General features: G+C 36.0%; 1 protein-coding gene across 11 annotated transcripts in view; it reads left to right on the top strand.

Annotated features, from left to right (window-relative positions):
- The window catches only part of UBR5 (ubiquitin protein ligase E3 component n-recognin 5), an 85585-nt gene that overhangs the window by 22952 nt on the left and 38649 nt on the right, over positions 1-23984 (top strand). For 9 of the 11 annotated variants that reach the window (XM_035316819.1, XM_035316815.1, XM_035316816.1 and 6 more), the window contains 11 exons: positions 869-1058; positions 2476-2635; positions 9336-9485; positions 11412-11623; positions 15616-15732; positions 15815-15925; positions 16685-16839; positions 18804-18921; positions 19765-19949; positions 20279-20388; positions 21978-22090. In XM_035316819.1, coding sequence (XP_035172710.1) covers positions 869-1058; positions 2476-2635; positions 9336-9485; positions 11412-11623; positions 15616-15732; positions 15815-15925; positions 16685-16839; positions 18804-18921; positions 19765-19949; positions 20279-20388; positions 21978-22090 — 1621 coding nt within the window. The remainder of the gene's footprint in view (positions 1-868; positions 1059-2475; positions 2636-9335; positions 9486-11411; positions 11624-15615; positions 15733-15814; positions 15926-16684; positions 16840-18803; positions 18922-19764; positions 19950-20278; positions 20389-21977; positions 22091-23984) is intronic. The other 2 variants (XM_035316813.1, XM_035316818.1) reach the window with 1 other exon arrangement.

Below are 23984 nucleotides of genomic sequence, written 5' to 3'. Positions count from 1 at the left end.
TAATTGAGATCAGGGAAGTTTTGTGTTACTGGTTATTAAATAACCGTAATCAAATATCCAATATGCTTTATAGTTGATTTATGCAATAATCATGAATAACACAACAGTCTCTTCAGCCTTTTGGGACAACAGAGTATCCATCTAGTCTTACTTCCAGAACAGAGTTTGTGCTGTGAAGATCAGACAACTTGCCATCATTACAACTTCCCACAAATCACTTCCTTTTCTCTCTTGTTTTAGTAATGACTCATTCAAATGAAAAAGCCTCTTGTTCAACCAGTTTATGCGTGCTTTTGCAGTGTAGGTGATCCTGATTTCACCAGTAGCCGTAGGTTCAAAGTAGAGTATCTCTTGAATACAATTATCTAGTGTAAGATTCATCCTGCAGTCAAGAGTATCAGGTTTTTTTCAGTGTAATCTAAAGCAATTTCTTAATATAAATCAAGTCTCAATTTTTAAAGAGCCATCTGAATATAGAAACAGAATCCAATGACCATAAAGCTGCTGCTTGTGTGCTTTTATACTAAGAAGTTAACAGCTGAATGTTAGATGTTATGCTGCTAATACTGTTACTTCTAGAAACTTGGGGAATTGGTGTGGGCACTTGCGTATACATCCACACAACTTTAAGAGCAGTAGATAGTACAACATTCAATTGGAGTCCTGTTTTATATTCTTCCTGTCTAATTCAGAACTTTATAAATTAACCTGATATTCATATTCTTACTAGTTTTGAGAGAGACTTTCAATCTCCTATATTTTTCAGAGATTGTCTACAAGTTATTCTTAATAAAGCTGATACCATATTTCTTGAAATCTCCCAAAATACGCTGCTATAAAATAGATGTCTCTCTCTAAATCTTTTTAGAAGTCGCTGGAGTTCAGGGGTTGGTGGAAGTGGAGGAGGATCTTCTGGTAGATCATCTGCCGGAGCTCGAGATTCTCGAAGGCAGACCAGAGTTATACGCACAGGACGAGACAGAGGATCTGGACTGCTGGGGAGTCAACCACAACCAGTGATTCCGGCATCAGTCATTCCAGAGGAACTCATTTCACAGGTATGTGAGCTAGAAGCTTCTTGTTTTCAAATATATGGACAGGAAAGTGTTTTAATAGTACTGTATTTTCTCCAAGGAATAATGACGTACATGTGAAAAGATGGACTACTTCTAGTTGAATTGCTTTTATTCTGAAATGCATATTGTGAATGACAGGCTTTTTTTGGATATTGGAATTTTCATTTCCCAAACTTCCACTAAGGCAAGGTATATGTCTTGATGAGAAATGCAACGTGTTGTTCATTTGCAGATAAAAGATGTAGTGAGAAGGTCAAATATTTGAGAACCATACCAGGCATGTGGATAATAAAGTTAAGTTTCTTAAGGGAGTGTAAGGAAGAGGGAGCAGATTGGCTTTTTTTTTCTTCTTTGGATAAAAGGAGATACCCATTTTAGATTGAAATGAAGGACACTAAACATACTTAATCTGTTTAAAATACTAATACATTTTCTTCATGGACACCTCCACTTAATTTTTTAGTAAATGTAACTGATTTTCAGGTTCTGCTTTTACCTCTTAATGCACTAAAGCCTGGATAAGATGATAGACTTCATGCTGTGTGATTCATAATGCGATAGTTTGTTGAAACAACATTTGTCTCTGTTTTTCAAGGAAAATGTAACAAATTAATGTATTTTAATTCTTGGTTTAAATCAAGTTGCTGGCCTACATTTAGAATACAGATGCTAGTTACTAGGCTGAAGATAATCTTCTCACATGCTTTGAGTGGCCTATAGCATAGCTGGCTCAAGATAGGAGCTAGCAGCCTTGGTATCTACAGATACACCAGTGACAGAGTGGCTTCCTGTCTCTTTTTGAATTCTGAACCTAGTAAAAGCTGGGAGATTTTCACAGAAAGTTTCTTCTGTGTTTGCACTTCTCTAATAAAAACCTAAATGTTGCAGAAACTGCTGAAGGTTAGCCTTTAGAAACAGGATGATGAGAAAAATGGGAAGTGGCTACCTGTTGAAGGACAGTGGAAGGAGAAACCAGTGTCAAAAAGATAGAGTTTGAGGTCTAGTTCTGGAATGATAGTTGATTGCAAAACTCTGACAGATTTAAACGCTTGTATAGAAATCTAACAAATATTCTCAAAAATAGTTTTTGCTTGTTGTTTACCTACTGCATTGAGCATTGCAGGAAGTAGATCCTAAGGTGACCCATAAGGAAATTCAGCACCAAAGTTAGAGTCCAGTAAGCCTAAGTTGAACTGAGAGAAAGTTAAATACCCAGTACAAGATACTGAGAAAATTCAACATGAGCCTTTGCGTGTATGCTCTGTGATTGACTTCTGGAGAATCAATAGTAGCTCTCTTGGTTTTATTAGACTTCCTTTAGAGTTAAGTATCCTTATATTAGGAATGGTGTTTGGTGAGCTGAAAATGACTAGTAATCAATTGTATTCTGCTTTGACAGGCACAAGTTGTTTTACAAGGAAAGTCCAGAAGTATTATCATTCGGGAACTCCAGCGAACAAATCTTGATGTAAACCTTGCTGTAAATAATTTGTTGAGTCGTGATGATGAAGATGGAGATGATGGGGATGACACAGCAAGTGAATCATATCTTCCTGGAGGTTTGTATCCTGCAAATTTTGATAAGGAAATGTCAATGTGTTCTTATTTTCCTGTATTTAAACACTCACAGTGTTCTCTGTGCTGTGCGAGGTATGCAGCGAAGACTTCTTACTTATAGGAGCAAAGTCTAAAGATGCAGAAAACAAAAGATGCACTGGGCTGTTTCGAGGTATTAGGTTAGGCATTAATAACTGTTCATTCTGTGGGTGGCACAAAATTGAATTTATATATTTTTTTTAGGATCCCAGGCTTTGTAACATCAGCATTACTGACGTCTATATTTTGCTTCTCAGTGAGTTGCTGAGACTGCTGTGTGGCTTGCTCATAGAAGCTAATTCTGAAACCTTCCAGTCACTTGCATGTCACTAACATAGAATCTTAAGATACAGAAGTTTTTAGAGCAAAAGTTAGACTTTTTTTTTTTTTTTTTTACCAAAATTTAAGTTAGGGCAAAACAGTTTACAGTTACAGTTAGACTGAGAATTTATTCTTCATCTCAAGTACCACTTATAAATGCTGTAGTATTCTGGCAATACAGGTATGATGCTGTAATTGAAGTCCAGTTATTCTCGGAATATTGTTTGCCCCATGTAATCGATTTTTAGGGAAGACTTTGAGTCTTCTTTTGCATTGGCCAAGTAACTTAGGTAATCTGACTCTTTTCTTGTTGAGTAAACGTATTTGAAAACACAGCAGCCAAATCTAATGTTTGTATTAGATGCACTGCATGATAAGAATGCATCTAAACTCTGACTACATAGTAGTTTTCCTTTTCGTGTGTCAAAATGACATTTTGGTATTTCTCTAATAGATATTTTTTCTGCTCATCTGGTTCACCAGGAAGGTTCATGGGCTTCCTCCATCTTTATCTTGTCAATCACATGATTAGACAAAGGTTTTTTGTTCTGCAGCAAAGGCTTTGTAATTCATTTATCTCTTGGTTTAGTTGCATCTGTCAAGCTTCTTTATTTTGCTGTAGGATCAAGAATCCTCTGGTGAAAAATCCTTAATATAAGTCTTGATATTAGTAATCATTTTCATAGCACTAGATGCACTGGAGGAATTAAATTCTGTCAACTCTTTGCATGTATTCAAAGCAGGAGTTCTTACTCTAAGCATACCAGAGCGTGTTCCTCCAGAACTTCTCTTCAGAAGACAATTCACTGTTAGTAGTCATTCACAGTAAAAGTTCCTTTTAACTGTACTAACCAGCTTCCTTACAGCATTAACTGTTCTCTTAATGCCTCTTGGGATCATAGGAATCAGTTAATAGGGACTGTCTGACAACTGTGGCCAGTAGCTTTTATTAGAAGGTTCCTGCACGGCACTCTGTCTCTAGTATTTGAGATGATAGGTTGAACCAATATGCAGACTTTCACTGTCTTCAGTAAACAACTTCGTCCTTGGCTTAATTTTGAAAGCTTCTCACCTGTTTAGGCTGATCTTTCCTACAAGAGATTGCAACCTACTACTATTGATATTTTTCCCCTTTACCCACAGAGGAACTGGGCTATCTTTTCTCCGTTTTTTGTGGGAAAAGGGATAGTAATGACAACTGAAATTAAACTTCACGTCTTAACCCCAGTCTGTCTGCAAAGACGTAATTCACAGTTTGTAGAATGTGCTATGCCTTCTGTGTCTGTCTTAACTTGACTTCTGCAGGCAAAAATAACTAAGCTTGTTGCACAGAAATGGATTAACTTGATAATTGAATGTGATCAAAACATTTGGTGAAGTCTAGCTGAATACTGATCAGTGCTGTCATGACTCCACTGTTGATATATTAAATAGTACAAATTACCAACCCTTACTTGTATCATATAATCATGCAGGCTAGATTTCAGGAAAACCTGATGGCTGAAGAGCCTTGCCTATGGAAAAATTAACAATATTCTGTCCTTCAGAACTATATAGAACCAGTTTTTAAGTCTTTTGCTCTAGAAACTTTGCATTCTTCTTACTTGCACTTGCCATCTTGCCTCTGGATGTTCTTTTGGACCTGTAACATCAGAGTTCATAGAAGGAAGCTGTAGATAGCCAGTAATTGCTACACACGTTCTATTTTTAGTTAGGTATTTATACACGATTCTGAAAGATAATGAACTTCTACTTTTTATGATGCCAAATTATACTTTAAAGTGTTTTGGTTTTGTTCCTATCAAAAAAAAAAAAAGCAACCGACAAAGCTGTTTTTGCCTCAGGACTTTCTGAGGCTCTTGCATTTTGATTGAAAGGATATGCTACTTTTTGCTTTCTCCCTTCTGCGTGTCTGGTGCTTTGCTTAGATCAAACTCTTCAATTTAGGTGTTACTCCTCTGAACTTTTGAAGACAGATTTTTTTTAAACATTAAAAATAACTTGTACCTGATTTGAAATAAAAAGAAAGGAAAGGAAAAAATGAGATACTTTCTAGACACTGTGAAATGTGTAAGTTATTGTTTAATACATTGTAATTTCATGAATATATCGGTTGTGATATAAATCCAGTTAGTATTGTAAGGGTTATGCATCTGAATTATTTAAGAGAAGCAAAAGCATACCGTTCTTCCAGAATTCTTCCAAAATGTCTTAAGAGCAGAACTCTTACTTGTCTGTACAGATTGCCTTCAATAAGTTCTCTTAGAATTTTATTTTTAGAGCCTTATGTACTTTGACTTTTCTAATCCAATCCTGTTTCTTTATGATGATTCAGTGAAAGGAATGTGGGTTCATTTGATGCGTAACAAATACATGAGGAAAAAAATCAAAGTAAAAACTACTTAGAACAGAATAATTTAGTGTAGAAAAGACTCAAAGATATCTAGATTAATATTTCAGCCCATACCAGGTTGTGTTAGAATATTCTTCCAGGCTTTATGTTCTGTTAGTGCTCTCTGGTTCTACAGAATTTAAAACTTAGTTGCTTGTGTAGTTAACATGTGTGGATGTTTGCTCAGTAACTCCTTTGTATAGTGGGTTCCCAGTAGTGGGACTTGTGGAATAGTTTTGGTAGTATCCAGACTACTTTGGATTTCAGAATCTGAGATGAGTTTGTTCTAAAAAGAAAAAAGAATTTTTTTTTTTTTTTCTTTTGTAAGGAGAGAGATTGCATGTCAGCAATATTTACTATATTGGTTTGCAGTGAGGAAAGATGGGAACCAGAGCATATGTAGAGATCGGTTTAAAACCTGGGTGTTCTGTGGCTTTCCTCTGGGGAAGACAATTAGGTGTGTGTTTGTTGTGGTTTCCTTAGTGTATTTTTTGTCTTTTTTTTTTTTTTTTTTTCACTCTTGGGTTTGAAGATGAACTTCAAGTTGGGTAATGTTTTGAATAAGTATCTCTTTTCAAGAAATGAAGTCTGGAGTTCTGCTTAAGTCTGGTTTCCTAGGAAACCAAAATACACGTTTTTGTCCTACACTGTCACAGGTTTGCAAATTTTATCTCTGCTTCTTTCAAGTTTGGATTGTGAAGACATCGAATTCTTGTATATTTCATAAAAAGAATGCAGCTGAGAAAAGGGGAGATACCTTATGATTGTCCCCTTGATGGAAAATATTTAAACAATTTAAACATGAGCTCAGTTTGAGGTCAGAATTGATCCAAGCAATGCCTTTAATTAATGAATCCATAGAAAACAGTTCTAATGCTACCCATGGAGCTATTGGAAAATAATAATAATAAAAAAAAACACTTGAATGCCATTTATGTGTATATTGAAACTGTCTGTCCCCGCCCCCCCCCCCCTTTTAAATGTCCTCTGCCCCATCTCTCTTTTTCCTACTAATTTTCAATGGTATTTACTAGTGAATCATAGGTGCTTTCTTACCTAAATATGTTGCTCAGAATCATCACATCTAAATCAGTATTTGAGGGGGTTGATTCTGGTCTACCACTGCAATAAGAGATGAAAGATACCATTTCATGGGCTTTTCCTGAAGAGCAGAAAAATAAAGTCATAGAAAATGTTTTTTTCCTTTTTTTTTTTTTTTTTTTTTCCCCACCTGGATTCTTTAACTGGATGTAGCCTTGCAGTATCTGTGTTTTCACAGAACTAAAAAATTCCAGTGATCTTTGAAGGGGAGTGGATTTGTCTCCTATCCCTACTGGTTTTAGCACCTTTGTTTGCTGGTATAGAGGATGGAAGAAGGGGGATCTCTTACAGAAATATTGGAAGAAAATTAAAATCTGATATGAAGCTGAAAGAAGAGGGTAAGAAAAGGCTTGATTTCCTCACTTGTCTTAATGCACATGTAGCCAAAAATGCATAGTTCTGGTTCTTAGGTCTGATGGTTTGAATTCTTACTTTCCCGTTTGGAAATATAGCTAACCTCAAGATACCAAAAATGCTGGAAGGTACGTGTGTGTGTGTTTGACTAGTTAGTGCATGTTTTCTTTCAGGATAATTTCTAGTTTAGCTTAGTTTAAAAGACATTGTCCATTTTGAATGAAGCTAGTGATTTTTTTTTTTCTGTGTTGGCTAATTCTGTTCCTAAAAGATCAAAGTTTTTCCAATTTCTGGCTGGGTAATGACCAAAAAATGAGAAAGTTGCTAGACTGCACAGAGGTGGAGCTTACCTGGGAAGAAATGGGAATGGTGAATGTGAACATCAGGATAAATGTCTCAGCTGTGTTTCCAGCTCCTGATCTATGGTAATTAAAAGTTGATATTAAAGGTGAGGTGTTCTGCTGCTTTACTGTTGTGGAAAACTAGTGGAAGACTGATAAAAATGTGTAACAGGTTACGGCCATCCTGAGAGGTCTTAGGTGTTTTGGTAAGACAGAGCCTGCTTGCTAAACAAGATTTATTTTTCTAACTAGGTTTTCTGAGCAGTGGAGGATCATGTTCTAAAACATACTGCATGGACCATGCAGTTCCACACTGTGCTTTTAGAAGCACAGACTATATAGGCTAGTGGGTTATTTATTTGTTGCAAAAAGAACTCTTACAGGTCTTGCTTTGAAGTTTACAGAGCTCACTATTTATAGTGCTGTTCTTACATGAACTCATTTCTTCTGGAGACAGTTGTTGATGGCTGGTATGTCTTAAATTTCTGAACTCCAGAAAATGTAAGGATGACTGTTGTGATTTCCTGGGATGTGAATGACTCTAACGCTTTTAGTGTCAATAAATAGAACTGTTAAGTGAATTACTGCTGGCTGTGAGAGGACGTAGTTTCTTTTCAGTTTTGGGATACACTGTTGTTTGTGCTTCCCCCCCCTTCCTTCCAGACACTGAGGAAAAAGGCCCATAATAATCAGCTTTTAAGGTTAAGAACGCTTTTACTTAACTTATCCAAGCCTTGGTTTCTAGTCAGTATTTAGTTTTATATTTATTATGAGGTTGAGGCTGAGAACTAGATGTGTTGAAGATACTTGTTCCGTGTTTTCTGAGGGAAAGTGGTGTATAGTCTTCTGTTAGTTTCATAAGTGGTTTTAGTGGTTCTGCTGCCCAGAGAAGCTATCCTGACCTTCCCTTGTGTGGCAGCATGGAAACTTAATTTTGGGAGCCTGATTAAATTTTCAGTCAAATTTGTGTGGACTTTTGGGAACGGGCAAAGCTGTCTCCTGAAGCAGCAGCACATGTGCTGATGGCAGTGCTACATGTGGTAACAGCACCTCCGCCGTGCTGTCTGACTGCCCAGTTAACTCAGTCTGAAGATTGCTGCTGCCGAAAGGGGTAGTTCTCTTCCTACCTGGCTTCCATGTCCTACAAAGAATTATTTCAAGGCAAGATAGTGCCCTGAAATGGCTGGTTGAGATTTGGATATCCCACCTTGGCCCAAGGAGGGGTCTTGCCACAGTGAGGAGGGATGGAAATAAAACTGTCCCTTGGTAGCAGTGAGGTGGTAGTCTGGTTTAGTTGTCTTGTCAGTCAGTGTTCCTGGACTTCACTAAATTACATGCATTTTCAGTAGCCTCTTTTCTGGGTGGATAGTAGCTATAGTTTCGTAAACAGCAGGAAAAGGATAGTTTAGTGGTGATGACTACTTCAGAGAAATTCAGGTTTTCTAAAATAGTAGCCTAGGTGGTCACAGTATGAGTTCATCTTTCTGAATTTTTTAACTGTGTGGTATAAAAAAAATAATAATTTTTAAAAATGTTGCTTTCTTCCAGATAACCGTTGTTGTTAATGTAGATGCCATTTCAAGGTTTGTACTGAGAGCTTCAAGCTACTAGCTTGGGAGTGAAGTATGGCACTCTCTGGAAGAAACGTTCTGTGGAGGAACTTGTAACCTTTGCCATCAAAGATGTGGCTTTGTGAAGGCCAGCTTTCACCATCAGTTCTGTCCTTCCTTAATTCTAGGTCATCTTTGGAGTTCTGTCTATGTGCCTGAGTGTGTGCACATCTGTGTATATGTATCCGCAGGGGTCAGATGCGTATCCACAGGGCTTTGTTCTTCCAAGAGAAAGGCTAAAGTCTGAATTTCTGGGTTACAGAAAAAAAAAATTGTTTTGGGCAAGACTTCATTGGGAAATGTGGTTAGAAGAGTGACAGCAGTACTTGTAGGGAAACTGGTTTTGTGCACTAGTCTACCATGCTTGATTGTACATATGGGTACATAGGAGGCACATGAGTTGGAACTGGTGAATCTGAAGAGCAGAAATTTAATAATAGATAGGATTTCTTTTGTTGTTTTGATATTTATTTAGTTGATGGTCTCTCTAGCTGATGTTTTAAGTAGCTGATTATTCACTTAAGACCCTTGTCTCCTCTTATAGAGGATCTTATGTCTCTTCTGGATGCTGACATACATTCTGCTCACCCAAGTGTCATTATTGATGCTGATGCTATGTTTTCAGAAGATATTAGTTACTTTGGTTATCCATCCTTTCGGCGCTCATCACTTTCCAGGCTAGGCTCATCCAGAGGTAATTTTGCACCTTTTTTCTTTGTAATAAGTAGCTTGCTGTGCAAAAAGCTAGTGATAGTGCACACTGGTGGTTTAGTTTCTGATTTAATGCAAAAGTAGACTGTGATATGTTGTCAAATGTAGAGTAGACAAGTAGATTGTTAGTCATCAAAATTATTAATAAATTGGTGAATGTCAGCAGGTAAGTTCTGTAAGAACCTTGATAGTCATGCATTGTTAAAAATGGAATTGTTGATCACTGATGTTGCAAGATGTAAAATTTTGCATGCTGAATTTATTTTAAACTGTGTAGTGTAAATACCTACTAATACATATAATGCATTACAAATATTTAATTAGGCTCAAAAATCAGTAACGATTGTTGACATGCAGCATTCTTTTTTTTTCTTGGTTCAGGTTATTCTTAATACACTGTTCTTCACATTTCCTTAAGCATTACATGATTGAGGTTATATTTATGGAATGAGGAGAAATGTGTTTAAATATCAAGGAGGGAGAAGAATTTTTTTTTTGAAGCATTTTTATAGCCGATTAGAGGGAACTATTGGCAGTTGATATCAAGACCACGACGTTGAAGCATTCTTGGTTTTGTTTTGTGAAGCATATTACATGTAGAAGATTTAGAACAGAACGTGCAGCAACCTCATAGCTTTTTGAAGCTATTTTGCAAATACCTAGTGTATTTCAAAACTGTTAATCCAACCTCTGCTGTGATTTTTTTGTTGTTGTTGTTTAGTGTATGCCTTTCATGAATCTGTTCTAGTATATTAATTGCTGAACATGTAAGTTCCTGTCACAAAACTATTAGTCGGGGTTAGTGTGGTGATTGCTAGAAGATAAGTACAGTAATTTGTAAAGTATATCTGTAAGACAAGCTGTTATGTTTGGCTTATGTAAAATTTTTTTGCCAATTTTCTAATACAGCAAAAGACCCAAGACTTCGTGTAATTTATTGAAACTGATAGAGTAATGTGGTCATCTCATATATGTAATTCCAGTTGACTTTTGTGAGCATAAGTGAAATACTTAATAGGTTAAATGCATTATGTGCATGTACGAATATTCAGCATCTGACATAACTCCTTCTAAATTCCTCCTTTTTTTTCCTTTCCTAAGGTTATTCTATATAAGACGTTACCACGAATTTTATAATCCTTATTTTCCATGCATAGTTGACTCTTGGAAAGTTAGTTTGATTACCTGATTTAAAAAATTTATCTGCATGAGCGAACTGCAGAGTACTGGCTTTAGACAGTTTGTAGGCCAATTGGAGGGGAAGCATTTTGGTAAGGAACATTTTCCTACAAGGATCCTTTTTAAAGACTTGTCTGACTCTTGAAAAGTTTTCATTTGATCTACTCAAAACAGATGCACTTTAACTTATTAAATCTAGTCCTACAGGATACTGCTTTAAACACAAGGGGTTGGATTATCAAACTTGTGTACAAGAGCTTTTTTAATGCTTGCTTTCTTTAACTTTTTCAAATTACTGTTTTTTTGGGAAAGTTATTATGAAACTCTCTAATAAATACTCTTTTTTGGTTTGCATAAATATCTAACAGATGGTATAGATCTAGATTTTTTTTTGTTACTTCATTGATTAAAAACAGTACTACAAAACAGTATTTCGTACTGTAAAACATTAAATTGCAATGTTTACTGTATTTGGCCTCTTACGATGCAAGTGAAAATGCTGTAGCATTTTTGATGATGCACAAAACGATTTATTTCTAGCTTATTACTTTTATATTTAGTAATTCTAAAATACATATGCTTGAAAGGGTTAATATTTTGAATGTTGCATGTCAGGACTTTATTTTTAATCTTTGTCAGTAGATTTAACTGCTGTTAGTTGCATCCTGAAGGGTCTTTACTAGAGAGTGGCTTACTTTTATCCCACTGGTGTGACCCAATTGCATACCAGTTCTCCTTCTTCCCTTAGAGAGAGACTCTGAGCTGTTGCGTGAACGTGAGTCCGTTTTACGTTTGCGTGAACGAAGGTGGCTTGATGGAGCCTCATTTGATAATGAAAGAGGCTCTACAAGTAAGGAAGGGGAACCAAACCTGGACAAGAAGAATACACCTGTTCAAAGTCCTGTTTCTCTAGGAGAAGACTTGCAGTGGTGGCCAGATAAGGTACTGAAATTTTCTGCCTATTCTATTTGCATGCTATGCAATAAATGTGTTGTTTTGTTTTTCCAATTAAATACTGTTTCCTTGTTGAACAGCACATCTTAGTTTGTGTGAGATAACATAATAAAGCATATTTGTTACGTGCTTATGAAAATTGTAACTAAGTAGTTATAGACTCATAGTTAAGACATTAATAACAGAAGCATTAATTTCCTTTTCCAGATGTGTTGAATACAGTGCTGTAGTTCATGGGTTTTTTCTTCTTCACACGTGGATGTTCAAAGAGTTTAATAGGCAAAAGGAAACTCGTAAAACAGTTTATTCAATTTATTGCTTTATTTTCCTGTCTCTTTTTTTCTTTCAGACTCAATATAGATAGAGAGCTTGAAGAGGGAGGTGAATTTAGAAGCTTATTTCTGCTTACAGCAGCTCACTTTTAATCCCTGTCATCTTTATTCTGGCATTCAAACTGAAAAATGTAAATACCTTAAAATAAAAAAAAGTTTATCGAATAGTTCTTCTCCTAACCAGACCTCGTGTGTCTAAGGTGTGATTTTATTTTAGCTTTTTAATTGGCCAGTATATTTGAGCTTCTTTGCCAGTGAAAACTGACAGCCTTTGTCCCTCTTTCTTTGTCATAATGGTAGAATGAGAATGCCATCTAACTTGGGTAGAGAGAGATTTCTGGTTTTTAGCATAACAGAGTAAATTTAGTCCACGTTTGGAATACTAAATTAGCCTTTTTTTTTATATCCACTGCTGTGTTTTGATAGTATTATTATTACTGTTATTACTGTTTTTTTTTTTTTACTACTTCAGGTAGTACTATTTCAGGTAGCTTCCTGTTAAGCCCATTCAACATTTTAGCAGTAATACCTTACTGAAATAGGTGGTGTTTTTTTTTCCCCACCCTGATGTGGTTTTTGCTTATTTGCAGACTCAGCAGATTATGCCCTAGAATAATTATTGTTATCTTTTATGGAATTAACTTGCTACGATGTCTAATTGCACACTTGCTCAGTTTAAATATACTGGCATTCTTCCCACAAGACATCTTTGCATATGGACTCCTGTAAACCCTAACTTCCAGTGAAATGGAGGTGTCTTACTGGAAGGAAGGGCCTTTCATCTTTATCTAAAAGTAGTTAAACTTCTTATTCTATCCCTCAATTGAACATCTGTAACAATTTGTTCTACGTCTTTCTTGCTGTTGTAGCCACAGTTTTAAGTTTTGTTGGGGGTATGTTCCAACAAATTCCTCAAAGTAAATCATGAGGGAGATGATATAGCTGAAGTGCCAGCTGAGATGTTTCTTCCGTTTTGAGAATTGGAGAGGAGATCTTGAGATGTCAATGGAAGTTGGAAGTTAAGAGTAAGTTAGGGGAGAGATTCGACTACATGAATAATTTCTACAAAATAAACAGTCTTGTTTGCAAGATTTTTCCTTCTATTTTTATTACTTTCACCTTTAGCATGTGAAATGTAGTAATCCATGATGAGGATGGTGAACTTCAGTTTATGGGAGGTAGAGTACCGACCTGAAAGGAATGGATGAAACTCGTGGAGAGCTACTGGTGTTGCCAACATTATCGACTTCACACATATCTGACACTAATGATGTGAAACATTGAAGAGTTTTTTCCACCACATAAGTGAAATCAAGTGTCCAAGAATTCAACTCAATAAATTAGTTCTTCTAATAGTGCAAATCTCACGGGTATCAGTAGTCTGTGCCACTTACCAGTGAAAACGCATCCTACCTGGCAGAGCCAGTCTGTGGTATGACAAGTACAGCTGTTTTCTCTTCCTAGACTGTGGTTAGGTGCAAACTGAGCTTCATTTAGTTTGTTCAAAGTAGGTATATTCTGTTAGCTATTGACATGCAAAAATTTTTGTCATCAATCTGCATCATTTTCAGGCTATGTAATTCCTCTGGTCTGAACTCAGAGTAAAGCACATGAGACTCCAGTTACAGAACTAAAGCTGTCACATCATTTGTGCATCTTTGCACTGTTAGTCTTTTGAGTGGTGTTATAGGGTTTATGTAGCCGTGCTCCTGATTTTTAAGTCACAACTGCTAATATTTTGATAGGAAATAAAATTTATGGATGATGGGTCTCTTCTGAGCTGAATTAGTGGGATAAAACTGTCTATAAAAAGTTACAAATCAAATTGGCAATATAAAAAGTCACAATGGTACTGTCTTGGAGCAAAAATTAATTTTTTTCTATACTTTGAGGAATTAGGACAGATGACTTTTAAATATTCCTTTATGCTGTTGAAATAGTTGCATCTCATTAAAGTACAGCAGGTTCTTTTTCAGAATATGAAATATGTGATAGCAATTGTTAATCATGACTCAGATTAGCATTTATGCTACTTCTGTGCCATGCTGGGAAATGCCCTCCAGAGCAGTAAGTTCTCTTACAACTTAACTAATTTTACGTTCTTTTATCATGGTATGAAAGAGTTGCTTGTGATTTCTTCTTTCTGCTGCATTCTTTCTCTTCTTTCCCAAAATATTGTTGAGCACTTTGAACTATTGATAAGAAACATACTAAATCCTGTGTTACTCATACCTTTGGAAATGTGTGCTCCTATGCATGATCTTTGTATGTGTGGATCCAGATTAATAAAACTAAAATTGTTTGTTTCCATTAGGAAACTTCTGAAGCTGAAAGAAAAGTCTCTTAATTTAGGGGAAAGGTAAATGTACTGGATGGCGGGCTTTTTTTTTTAAATAGTCCAACGCAAGTTTAGTTTCCCATCAGATGGCTGAAAGGCTTACACGTGGTATCTTCTAATCCAAGAGAGGCAATTAAATACGCCGATCTGGGAGATAACTATTACAGAGAACAGGAGTTATCATGCACGTGTCTTTCAGATTTGAAGCTATAGAAGACAATTTTATAGCATTTGATTTTACACTAGCTACTTCGTCTTTTAAAAGCAGTATTTTCCCTCAAGCGGCAGGGAATGTTTAGTTTCTACTCGTAAAGAAGTTGAGAAAGAACATGGTTGTCCTGTGGGTGCAATGGCTGAGGAGTGGTAAATGCCCATACAAATGTTTCTCAGTAAGCAGAAGTAAATGTTTTGTGAAGTTAGCAAGTTCACATGTTTGTATCTCAATACAAGGGGAAACAGGAGCTTGAAAAGAATGATTATAACTGCTGAGTATTTGATGCCACATTGGTATGCAACCAAATCTGAGAGAAAAAAGGGCCTGTGAGATCCAGGTAGTGTACAGATTAAAGCACTTGAACAAAGTGAAATGGGATATTTCTTCTACTCAATATGAGATGTGTTAAAATGCAGGAAGAAGAGAGAGGGAAAAAATTAAAGTAATCCATAATTAGAAGCTTGTCCGGTGTGCTAGGTCTTAATGGTGTATTAAAGTGACATCTAGCACGCTCATTTTTTTTTAATTTGGTCGTGTTTACAGTTGTCTGTTTCCCTTCAGTAGTGGAAGAGGGAAATTGTTTAATCGATGAGGTAGAGAGCTTGAAAATTAATGTCTTATTTAGTTGGAAGATATCTTTATGAGTTTACTTGGGAATGGAATAATGGAATTATATTGTGTTGTTCATTAGAAAAAAAAACAGCACGATTTTAGAAACTTTTTAAATGTTGGAAGTCAGGATCTTCCCAAGTGTGTGAGCAGTGTGTTGTTCTTACAATACTGTGAAGCTCTTAATAAACCATAACAGTTAATTGCCATGTGTATCCTTTTGTTCAACCGCAGGAAAATACTAAACACCCACTTTTTCCTCCCTCAGACGATCAGCAGCAATACTGCATACTTTGTTTGTTTGAGGGAATGCTGAGCTTTAGACAAGCTGGAATACATTTCTCTTTTCAGGTTCAGCATACATTGGAACTCTGGAGAAAACGGTTACAAGAATTGTTATTTTTAAATTTATATCTATTATATTAAAATCTTGATAAGCCAGTTATATAATTTCATATTTTTAGACCTTATATGTCTGTATTTATAGGATGGAACAAAGTTCATTTCTATTGGCGCCCTCTATTCTGAGCTTGTGGCAGTTAGCAGTAAAGGAGAACTCTATCAGTGGAAGTGGAATGAATCAGAGCCTTACAGAAATGCACAGGTACTGTACATCTTTAAATCCTACCTTTGGAATGTTTTACGTGCTTTGAATATCTAAAATATTTTTTTTACTGTTTCCAAAGAATCCTTCACTACATCATCCACGAGCCATGTTCTTGGGATTAACCAATGAAAAGATAGTGCTTCTGTCTGCAAATAGTATTAGAGCAACTGTTGCTACTGAAAATAACAAGGTATGAGAGGAGTGCCTGTTGCTGAATTTGACAAGCTGTTTTTTCCATTTACTGGCAGTGTGTAGTAGAGGAGTTAATTCTTTAGCTTTATCAGTAGTAGAAAGTACTTCGTTTGTTCATTCAGCTTTTTTGAAAAAAAAAAAAAAGGCAAACACCAGCTGATATTTTGTAAAAATGAAAAAAATGAAAACAAAGTCAAAACCAACAAAAACAAAAGCCCAACAAAATGACCAAAACCACTTAGATCTGGTAGATTTACAGTTGAAAAAGGCTATCTGAAGCTTATCTGTTTTTATCTAGTTGGAAATGCTTGACTTTTTGCTGCTATAGTTAAAACCAATTATGGGTTTTGGAACAGAGATGCTTGTTAATGTTCTGTATGTAATTACTGGAAAAACCAAGGGCATTGAAGCTTTCAGTGCTGTAAATTAATTTATCTAAACTTAATTTTATGCCCACTTTAGAGTGAACGTGATACTGTGAAGTGTTGTTAGTAAAGCATTTGTTGTATTTTCATGACACACACCTGTATTTTTGTCAATTTTTTTATTTGGTCCTGGAAATGGGGGACGAGGGGAAATCCTGCAAAGCTTTTCTGTAGGGAAGTAAAAGGTGCTGGTGGATAAAATCCCAAATGAGATCATTACTACTTTTTTTTTTTTGTTGTTTCAAAACCAGTAAATAATACATTATTGGTGCAAATCTTTCCTTTTTTTTTTCCCCTTGTGTTCTCTGTTCCTTTCTTCCGTTTTCCCTTAGGTTGCTACCTGGGTGGATGAAACTTTAAGCTCAGTAGCTTCTAAATTAGAACACACTGCACAGACATACTCAGAGCTTCAGGGAGAACGGATTGTTTCCTTACATTGCTGTGCTCTTTATACATGTGCCCAACTAGAGAACAACTTGTATTGGTGGTAAGTAAATACTGTGTTTATGTATAACAATGTAGATCCATTGACTATCTTAATGTCCTTGGTTCTTAAAGTCTTTGCAAAACTGCTTGACCACAGTTCTGGGTTCTGAAACTCTGTGCTTGAGCTTAAATTCAGTTGTTAAAGTGCACTTACTCTTTTCCTTCATGCTTAAAGCTTTTCAACCCAGTTAAAAAATCTTGAAGGGGATATGATTATCCTTTTAGGAGACATATATAAATGCTTTAGTATTCAGATATATCAGTACTGTACAGTGTAAGAGAATAACCTTCTTTATGCCTTTCAGGCATTTTTCAGATTATAAATGTGGAACAGACTTACCCAGATATGAAGTCCACATTCTCCTGTCAAGTTCTGTTAAAAATTACGGTCCGTTGGTTTGTGGTCCGAATCCTAAAGAACAGATAAATAATATTGGATGCTCCCTCTGGAGCTTGTCGCTGAAATTATCTAACTCATAAACGTTGTAAAATATGAAATGTTAAAGTATTTTAACAATTAAAAGGTTTATGTTCAATAAATCCCTCAAAAGTAACACTTGAAGTTGATCTAATTTTAGCGAATTTATTGAATATTACTAACGTTTTGTCAGGATGCGTTATTTTTGTCAGTGTGTCAGGAGTCACACATAGCATTACGTATAGTCCGAAGCTTAAGTAGGTGATAGGCATGAATGAGTTAAATAGTTGAAGATGAGTTGGAAATTGGTGCACTGAAAATTGATTCTATGAAATAGCTTTTTTAGGAAATCCTGATCGCTCTCTTGAAAACATCTAAAAGTCAATTGTAGCTAGGCTGGTAAACTTAAACACAGATATATTTTATTCTAAATTCTAGTCCTGAATCTCAAAATCAAAGCTCCTCTGGGTCTTGGCCCTTTCATTATGTATCACTGCTGACACACCTCACTTAGAGTAATTACTGAGTAAGGAAACCAGGAAGCCGTAACATTGGAAGATACTTGGGTGTCAGAACCTGATGGTTTTACTGCTTCTATAATAATTGCTCCAATATGTAAAAAGGACTAGTATTAACATTTACATGTAATCTTTGAAAGCTATTTATTAATCAACATGTCCTTTTTGGGAGTATTGTCAGTATGTTAGTACTGGTGATTTTCTGTTAATCAGATGTAGCCAGAAGCTTGTTACTACTGATGTACTTGGTTACAGTTGGCTCAAATACATTAGGCAGGACTTTGGTCCTTGCAACATTAGGAACTGATGTTTTTCATCTTTTACTTAAGATGAAGGAGGTTTCCAAATGAAAGCATCTAAACCTTTAGCCCACTGGCTAAAACATGAAGTGTAGAAATCCCGTAGCATCAAAATAATAAGCATGTTTAACTGTGCACATAGGTGTTATTTTCAGCTAAAATGAGTGGATCTAGTTACAAAACCAGCTGCAGGGTTGTTTTTGTTTTAGTTTCCTTTTCTGGCCTTGTAGCTGCTTAAATCTGCCATAAGAGTCTGAAGTCCATCAGCCATGCCCCCAGAGAGGAGTAGAAGCTTTTAGAATTTAAGAGTAAAAAAAAAAGGTTTATCCTCTTCCCCAGTAACTGCAAATTCTGGAAGCTGCCACTAGTCATAGGAAAGGTATTGCCAAGTTCAGAGGGAGCAACCCGCAACTTCCAAGTTGTGAATGGAGCACGCCGTCTGAGATAGAGGTCTTGAAACATTTCAGGCTAAAATGAAAGCCATTTGGCAACAACATATTTTGTGCACTTTGTCTTCCTCCTTCTCTAATAAGTCTTCTGTTTTAGATGAATTTGGAAAGTGATGATGAACAGAGAGAAAAATGTCATTTGTGCAGTTCTTTGGGAGAAGATGGCGCAGAGGCTTGTATATTTAATTGTGACTTCATTAAGCAGAAGGAATAAATTGTTCAAAGCTTTAAACAAAGCATTTCTTTCACAGCCCTTATTAAAAAATTGTATTTTTCCACAGGGGTGTAGTTCCTTTCAGCCAAAGGAAGAAAATGCTAGAAAAGGCCAGAGCAAAAAATAAAAAGCCCAAGTCTAGTGCTGGTATCTCCTCCATGCCAAATATAACTGTTGGAACCCAGGCAAGTGTAACAGTCACAGGTGACATTTTTAGTGTTGTATGATGAGCTTACAGCCTGTTCTTAAAAAATAAAAATCAGGTTCTGTTCCTGTTGTGCACCAAAGTTGTATGGTATTAAAATGGTATATCTTAATTACATGACTGTGAAGTGATGTCCTGTTAATGCTATTTTTTTTACTAGTATGGTTACTGCTGCAAACATGGAGGAACAAGCTGTACACATACAGTTTTTTTTTTTTTTTTAATTTACCCACCAATTTTGTATTTTGAGAGAATGAAATTTCAGTAATGTTATGGCTCTCAATAGAGCATCTAACTTTGTAGATGTTTTTGCATTTAAGTACCTGCAAGATCAGGGACTGGGATTGATGTATATATGCAGCGGAATAGGCATTTGGTTTGAAGCTTTTGCCAAAAAGTTTAATAGCTGATACAGAGATGTAGGATTCTTTTTGTGATTAGTGTTAGAATAAATATGAGAGAAAACAGTTCCTTCCCAGGGAGCACATTTCTTTTGGTTCCTAATCCATTCTAATTAACTCTGGGATGAGTCTTTGTTTTTAGATGAATCCCTCCTTTTGCAGTTGAGCATCTAAATGTTGTGTATTAAAAAGTTGTACTGCTAAAGCTATTATTTTCAGCTGTGAATTGCACAATAGCCTCTTCTAAAAAAAAAAAGTGCTTAGTACATCATGCTCACTTTCCTTTTCTCACACACTTGTGTAAGGTTTCTTTCCCTTTTTTTTTTTGACTACTACGTACATTACCAAGAAAATGCATGCATATATGCTTTCCCTTAGTATATCCCACTTGTTCTCACAGAAATAAATATTTCTATCTGTAGGTGTGCTTAAGAAATAACCCCCTCTATCATGCTGGAGCAGTTGCTTTTTCAATCAGTGCTGGAATTCCTAAAGTGGGTGTGTTAATGGAATCTGTTTGGAACATGAATGACAGCTGTCGATTTCAGCTTCGGTCACCAGAAAGCTTGAAAAACCTGGAGAAAGCTAGCAAAACGACAGAAGCAAAGTAAGTGTGAGAATGTGAACTCGCACAGAGAACATGTATATTATTTAGAATTGTTGGTTGATACAAATTTAAAAGAAGAGAGGTCAGCTTCTGACTAAGGGTGTTTGTTTTCTGTAATACTTCATACATTTTCCTTAATGTTATAAAACTTAATCCCAGATGCTAGTTCCACAGTAGGAAGCTGCTTAGCTTCAAAAAAAAAAAAAAAAGGAAGTGTTGTTGTTAGTTCAGAACATAGAGAAAATGGCTGGTTTCTTGGATGCAGAGACACTTTGTCCATTGTCATGGAAAAACCCACATTCCTTCATTTTAAAACTTTTTTATTTTAGACCTGAAAGCAAACAGGAACCAGTGAAAACGGAGATGGGTCCTCCACCATCCCCAGCTTCCACTTGCAGTGATGCATCTTCAATAGCCAGCAGCGCATCAATGCCATATAGTAAGTAATGTGTAGCTTATGGTGATATAAAATGTTTGTCTAGAGAAGTTCTTGTAAAAGGCAGTCCTAGAAAGATACTGTATTAATTTCAGAATCTGATTAAAAGTAAAAATCTTTCTGTCTTCTGGTGTGAACCACAACATACACAAAAGCTTTTGTAATATAATTCACTGACTATCTAATTCTCAGTGTTAAATTTAAGTTTGGTAGTACAAGCAGTGACTACTTGATGCGAGGTGTACATAAGAAAATATAACACTTCTCGGAATCGAAAGCATCTTTCAGGAGATGATCAATAGGAAGTCTGAAGATAGTTTTTCCAATGTTTAATTGGAATGTGATAGTGAATTTGTTTACAACCCAGAAGTTGAACTTGGTTTGGAAAATTCCTTTTAAGATTAAGGTGTTCTTGCACAGCTTGCCTTGCAGGTGAACTTCAGTGCATAAAGCAGTAGTTGGCCATTTTTATTATACACAACGCTTAAAACCAGTCATTATTTACTGATACATGAAGCAGGTGGGATGTTTAATAGCATATGTTCTACTTTTTAAGTACAACTAAACTTATGAAGTACAACCTAAGGCTGTATTAGAATTTGTCACTGGCCTCTTGTGCATCTGTTTTTTTCCATTTAAACTTAGGTATTTTTAAAGGCTTAATTACAATACCATCATTTAAAGGAATCTTTTCCTTTCTTGTTCACACAGTGCAGTTCTAAGAAGTGTTCACTTAAAGAAATGAGTTGCCTCGTTCAGTGACCAAGTCTTGTATTGTATACCCAGATGTGCAGTACTGACTACTGAACTAGTAGAGGCACATACTACTGATGCTTTCTGTTTTGCAGTTCTTTCACCTGTAATTATTCATTCACTGACTACAACTTTGCGTGGGATTTTGAACTAGAGTTTGAAATTAAGCCCATTGTTAGAAGTTCTCTGCTTCTTCCTTTAATTATGTTGATGGTATCAGTTATACTATAGAAACTTAAGGAGGTAAAGATTCTTATCAGTGTTCATTTAGATAGGTTAGGTATTTAAATTTGTTCTCCAATGTGTTTGTGTTTACTATGGTTACTGTTCAAATAATGTCTTTGCAGCAAATCTTGTAGCCTAAAGAGCTGTTTTCTGCCTCATTTGCTACTCCTTTAGATGTTTAGCAAAAAGGCATAGGTTAGTGTGCAAGCAGACTTCTTGCATGAATGATAGGAAGCACTGTAGCAGGGCTGAATGAAGGGTCTTACAGCGTTAATCTTGTTACCTATGCCATAAATACCCAAGTCCTGCCAAAACAATTTTGTGTAATTATTTTTGATTAAATGTCCTTAAAAATAGATTTATTTATATAACAGCCTTTATTAGTGTTAATTTCAGGGAGAGGGGGGAAGTAGTGGCATAGTATACTGCTAGGTAGTTCTGATGGTTGTAAATCCAGCTTCTTGTTAATCTCTATTATTAATTTCTAGATTTGAACATTGATGCTCTTGTGTTTTTTGGGGGGGAGGGGGACACTTGGTATTTGCTAAACAATGCATTTTGATACTGATTAAATATTTCAAGTCGTTTTTCATTAATTACTTTTTTTGTCTCAGAGCGACGACGATCTACTCCTGCCCCAAAAGAGGAGGAGAAAGTAAATGAGGAGCAGTGGTCTCTGAGGGAGGTTGTGTTTGTAGAAGATGTTAAAAATGTTCCTGTTGGCAAGGTTTGTCTAAAATCCACTCTCCTACCATCTTTTTAAAATGATTTTAGATAAGCTAACTGTTAAAGTGCTTTGCGCTATTATATATGGTATGCTGATAGTTTTGGGGACGCATGAGAGTTTGTGACTAGTTGTATTCTAGTCAGAATGCTGCAGTCTAGTCAGGCTTGTGTTGCATTTTTGTTTGTGAATAGCACAATGGTGCTAATGGACTGTGTTATGAGGAAAACATGCTACATCTTAAAAATCCAGTCCCTTAAATTGAACCACAATATTAAGAAACACAGATGGGATTTAATCTGAAAGATTATTTCTGGTGACTATCACAGTAGCTACTACACTTGTCCAGCGAGATGGTGAAGAGTTACATGTGTTGTGACTGACTTTTATGTGCACATCAGCTTCATGTTTGGGTGACTCTGATGTTCGGGCAATCAAAGAACAGGAATGTTTTGATTAGAAATACTGTGCTTCGTTTACATAACTATGAAATTATTTTATCCAGCAAATCTGTTTGGTCCCTTTATTTTTTTTTTTTCATTTTCTTACTAGTAAGCCCTTCAGTACGAGTAAGCAGTAAAGTATTTGGTTTCTACTTCAGCACTGTGTGATGTTAAGAGGGCTAAGTCATCTAGATACTTCTTTGCTGTGCTTATCGAAAATAATGACAATGGGAAGGCCCAGAGAAGTTTTCCAGAAAACTAAAACATTGGGTTCCTTTCTACCTGATTCATAGAGGATATTTTAAAAACAAATAAATACATAATTCCAGCAGAGGAAGTAGCTGTCCAACAGAAGGCAGTTAGATTTGTCATGTTTACTGTAGTTGCACACTTAATGGATATACTTCTTCTAGGGCGGAAGGCTTGCCTTGAGCAGTATATTTGAAAGGAGGAGGCCCACAATGAACTTTTATTTTCGTGTTTAGATCATTTCTGCAAAGGGGAGTATGGAGCAACATAATCCATTAAAACTGTTCTATTTTTGTAAATGAGGTTTTGAGATCTAGTTGAAGTCATTTGAATCCATTGTTTGTGTGTTATACCAGCTTTGGGAAAGCTGTTTAATTCTGTAAACAGCTGTAGGGTGTCTGTCTTTGTGAGCTGCATCAAGGGGAAGTACTGTAATAAATAACAGAAGAGTTTGAATTTTAATATTTTCATATTTTAAATGAAATGCTAAAACCAGTAAGTGGGTTTTCTTTTGAATATAATTACTGGTTTTGTCTACTCTGAAATAGTTGTTTATGACAAAGGTGCTGTTTTCTTCCAGTGATGTATATAATCATTCACTTTTCCATTGTTACAGTTCTGTAACACCTCATCTTTGAAGGTTAGATAGAATCCAGGAGACAAAATCACAAACAATTTCACTTAGTGGTGTCTAGGCTGAGGACAGCACGGTACATACCCTGTATGTGTTCTGCATGTAATTTGGATCAGTTGTGCAATTATATGGAAAAGACTGGATGCACCTGAGACTGCAGAAGAATACTCTTGGCAGTGTTATCCTTCAGGCTTCCAGAACAGCCAGTGTTGTTCACTGTGAAACAGTAATGTTAGCAATTCAGCTTGTTGTGAGCTGAATTCAACAGAACGGTAATTTGAGTTCTGAATAAGAACACATGAATGATTCCTGAATACATACTGAAGACTGCAGAAATGTAGTCAAATGGGTTTGGAGTCTCTTAAAACTTCCTGTGTTAAGAAGTACTGCCCTTGTGGAGTCCCAAATATACCTTCATCACAGCATTTTGGTTGCTGAATGACTTTTTAGAAAGTCACATCCTTGCTATATTGCCATGGATGGTCTCAGTTTACAAAGCTTTCTGTAGCAGAACTCTGTCAAAAACAAAAGACATTGTATATGTCAGTCTAGAAGTTGTGGTTGAACCATT

Source organism: Oxyura jamaicensis, chromosome 2 (assembly GCF_011077185.1).
Source record: "Oxyura jamaicensis isolate SHBP4307 breed ruddy duck chromosome 2, BPBGC_Ojam_1.0, whole genome shotgun sequence".
Classification (NCBI taxonomy): domain Eukaryota; kingdom Metazoa; phylum Chordata; class Aves; order Anseriformes; family Anatidae; genus Oxyura; species Oxyura jamaicensis.
The sequence above is the reverse complement of the archived record's forward strand: the minus strand, read 5'-3'. Positions and strand labels throughout refer to the sequence as shown.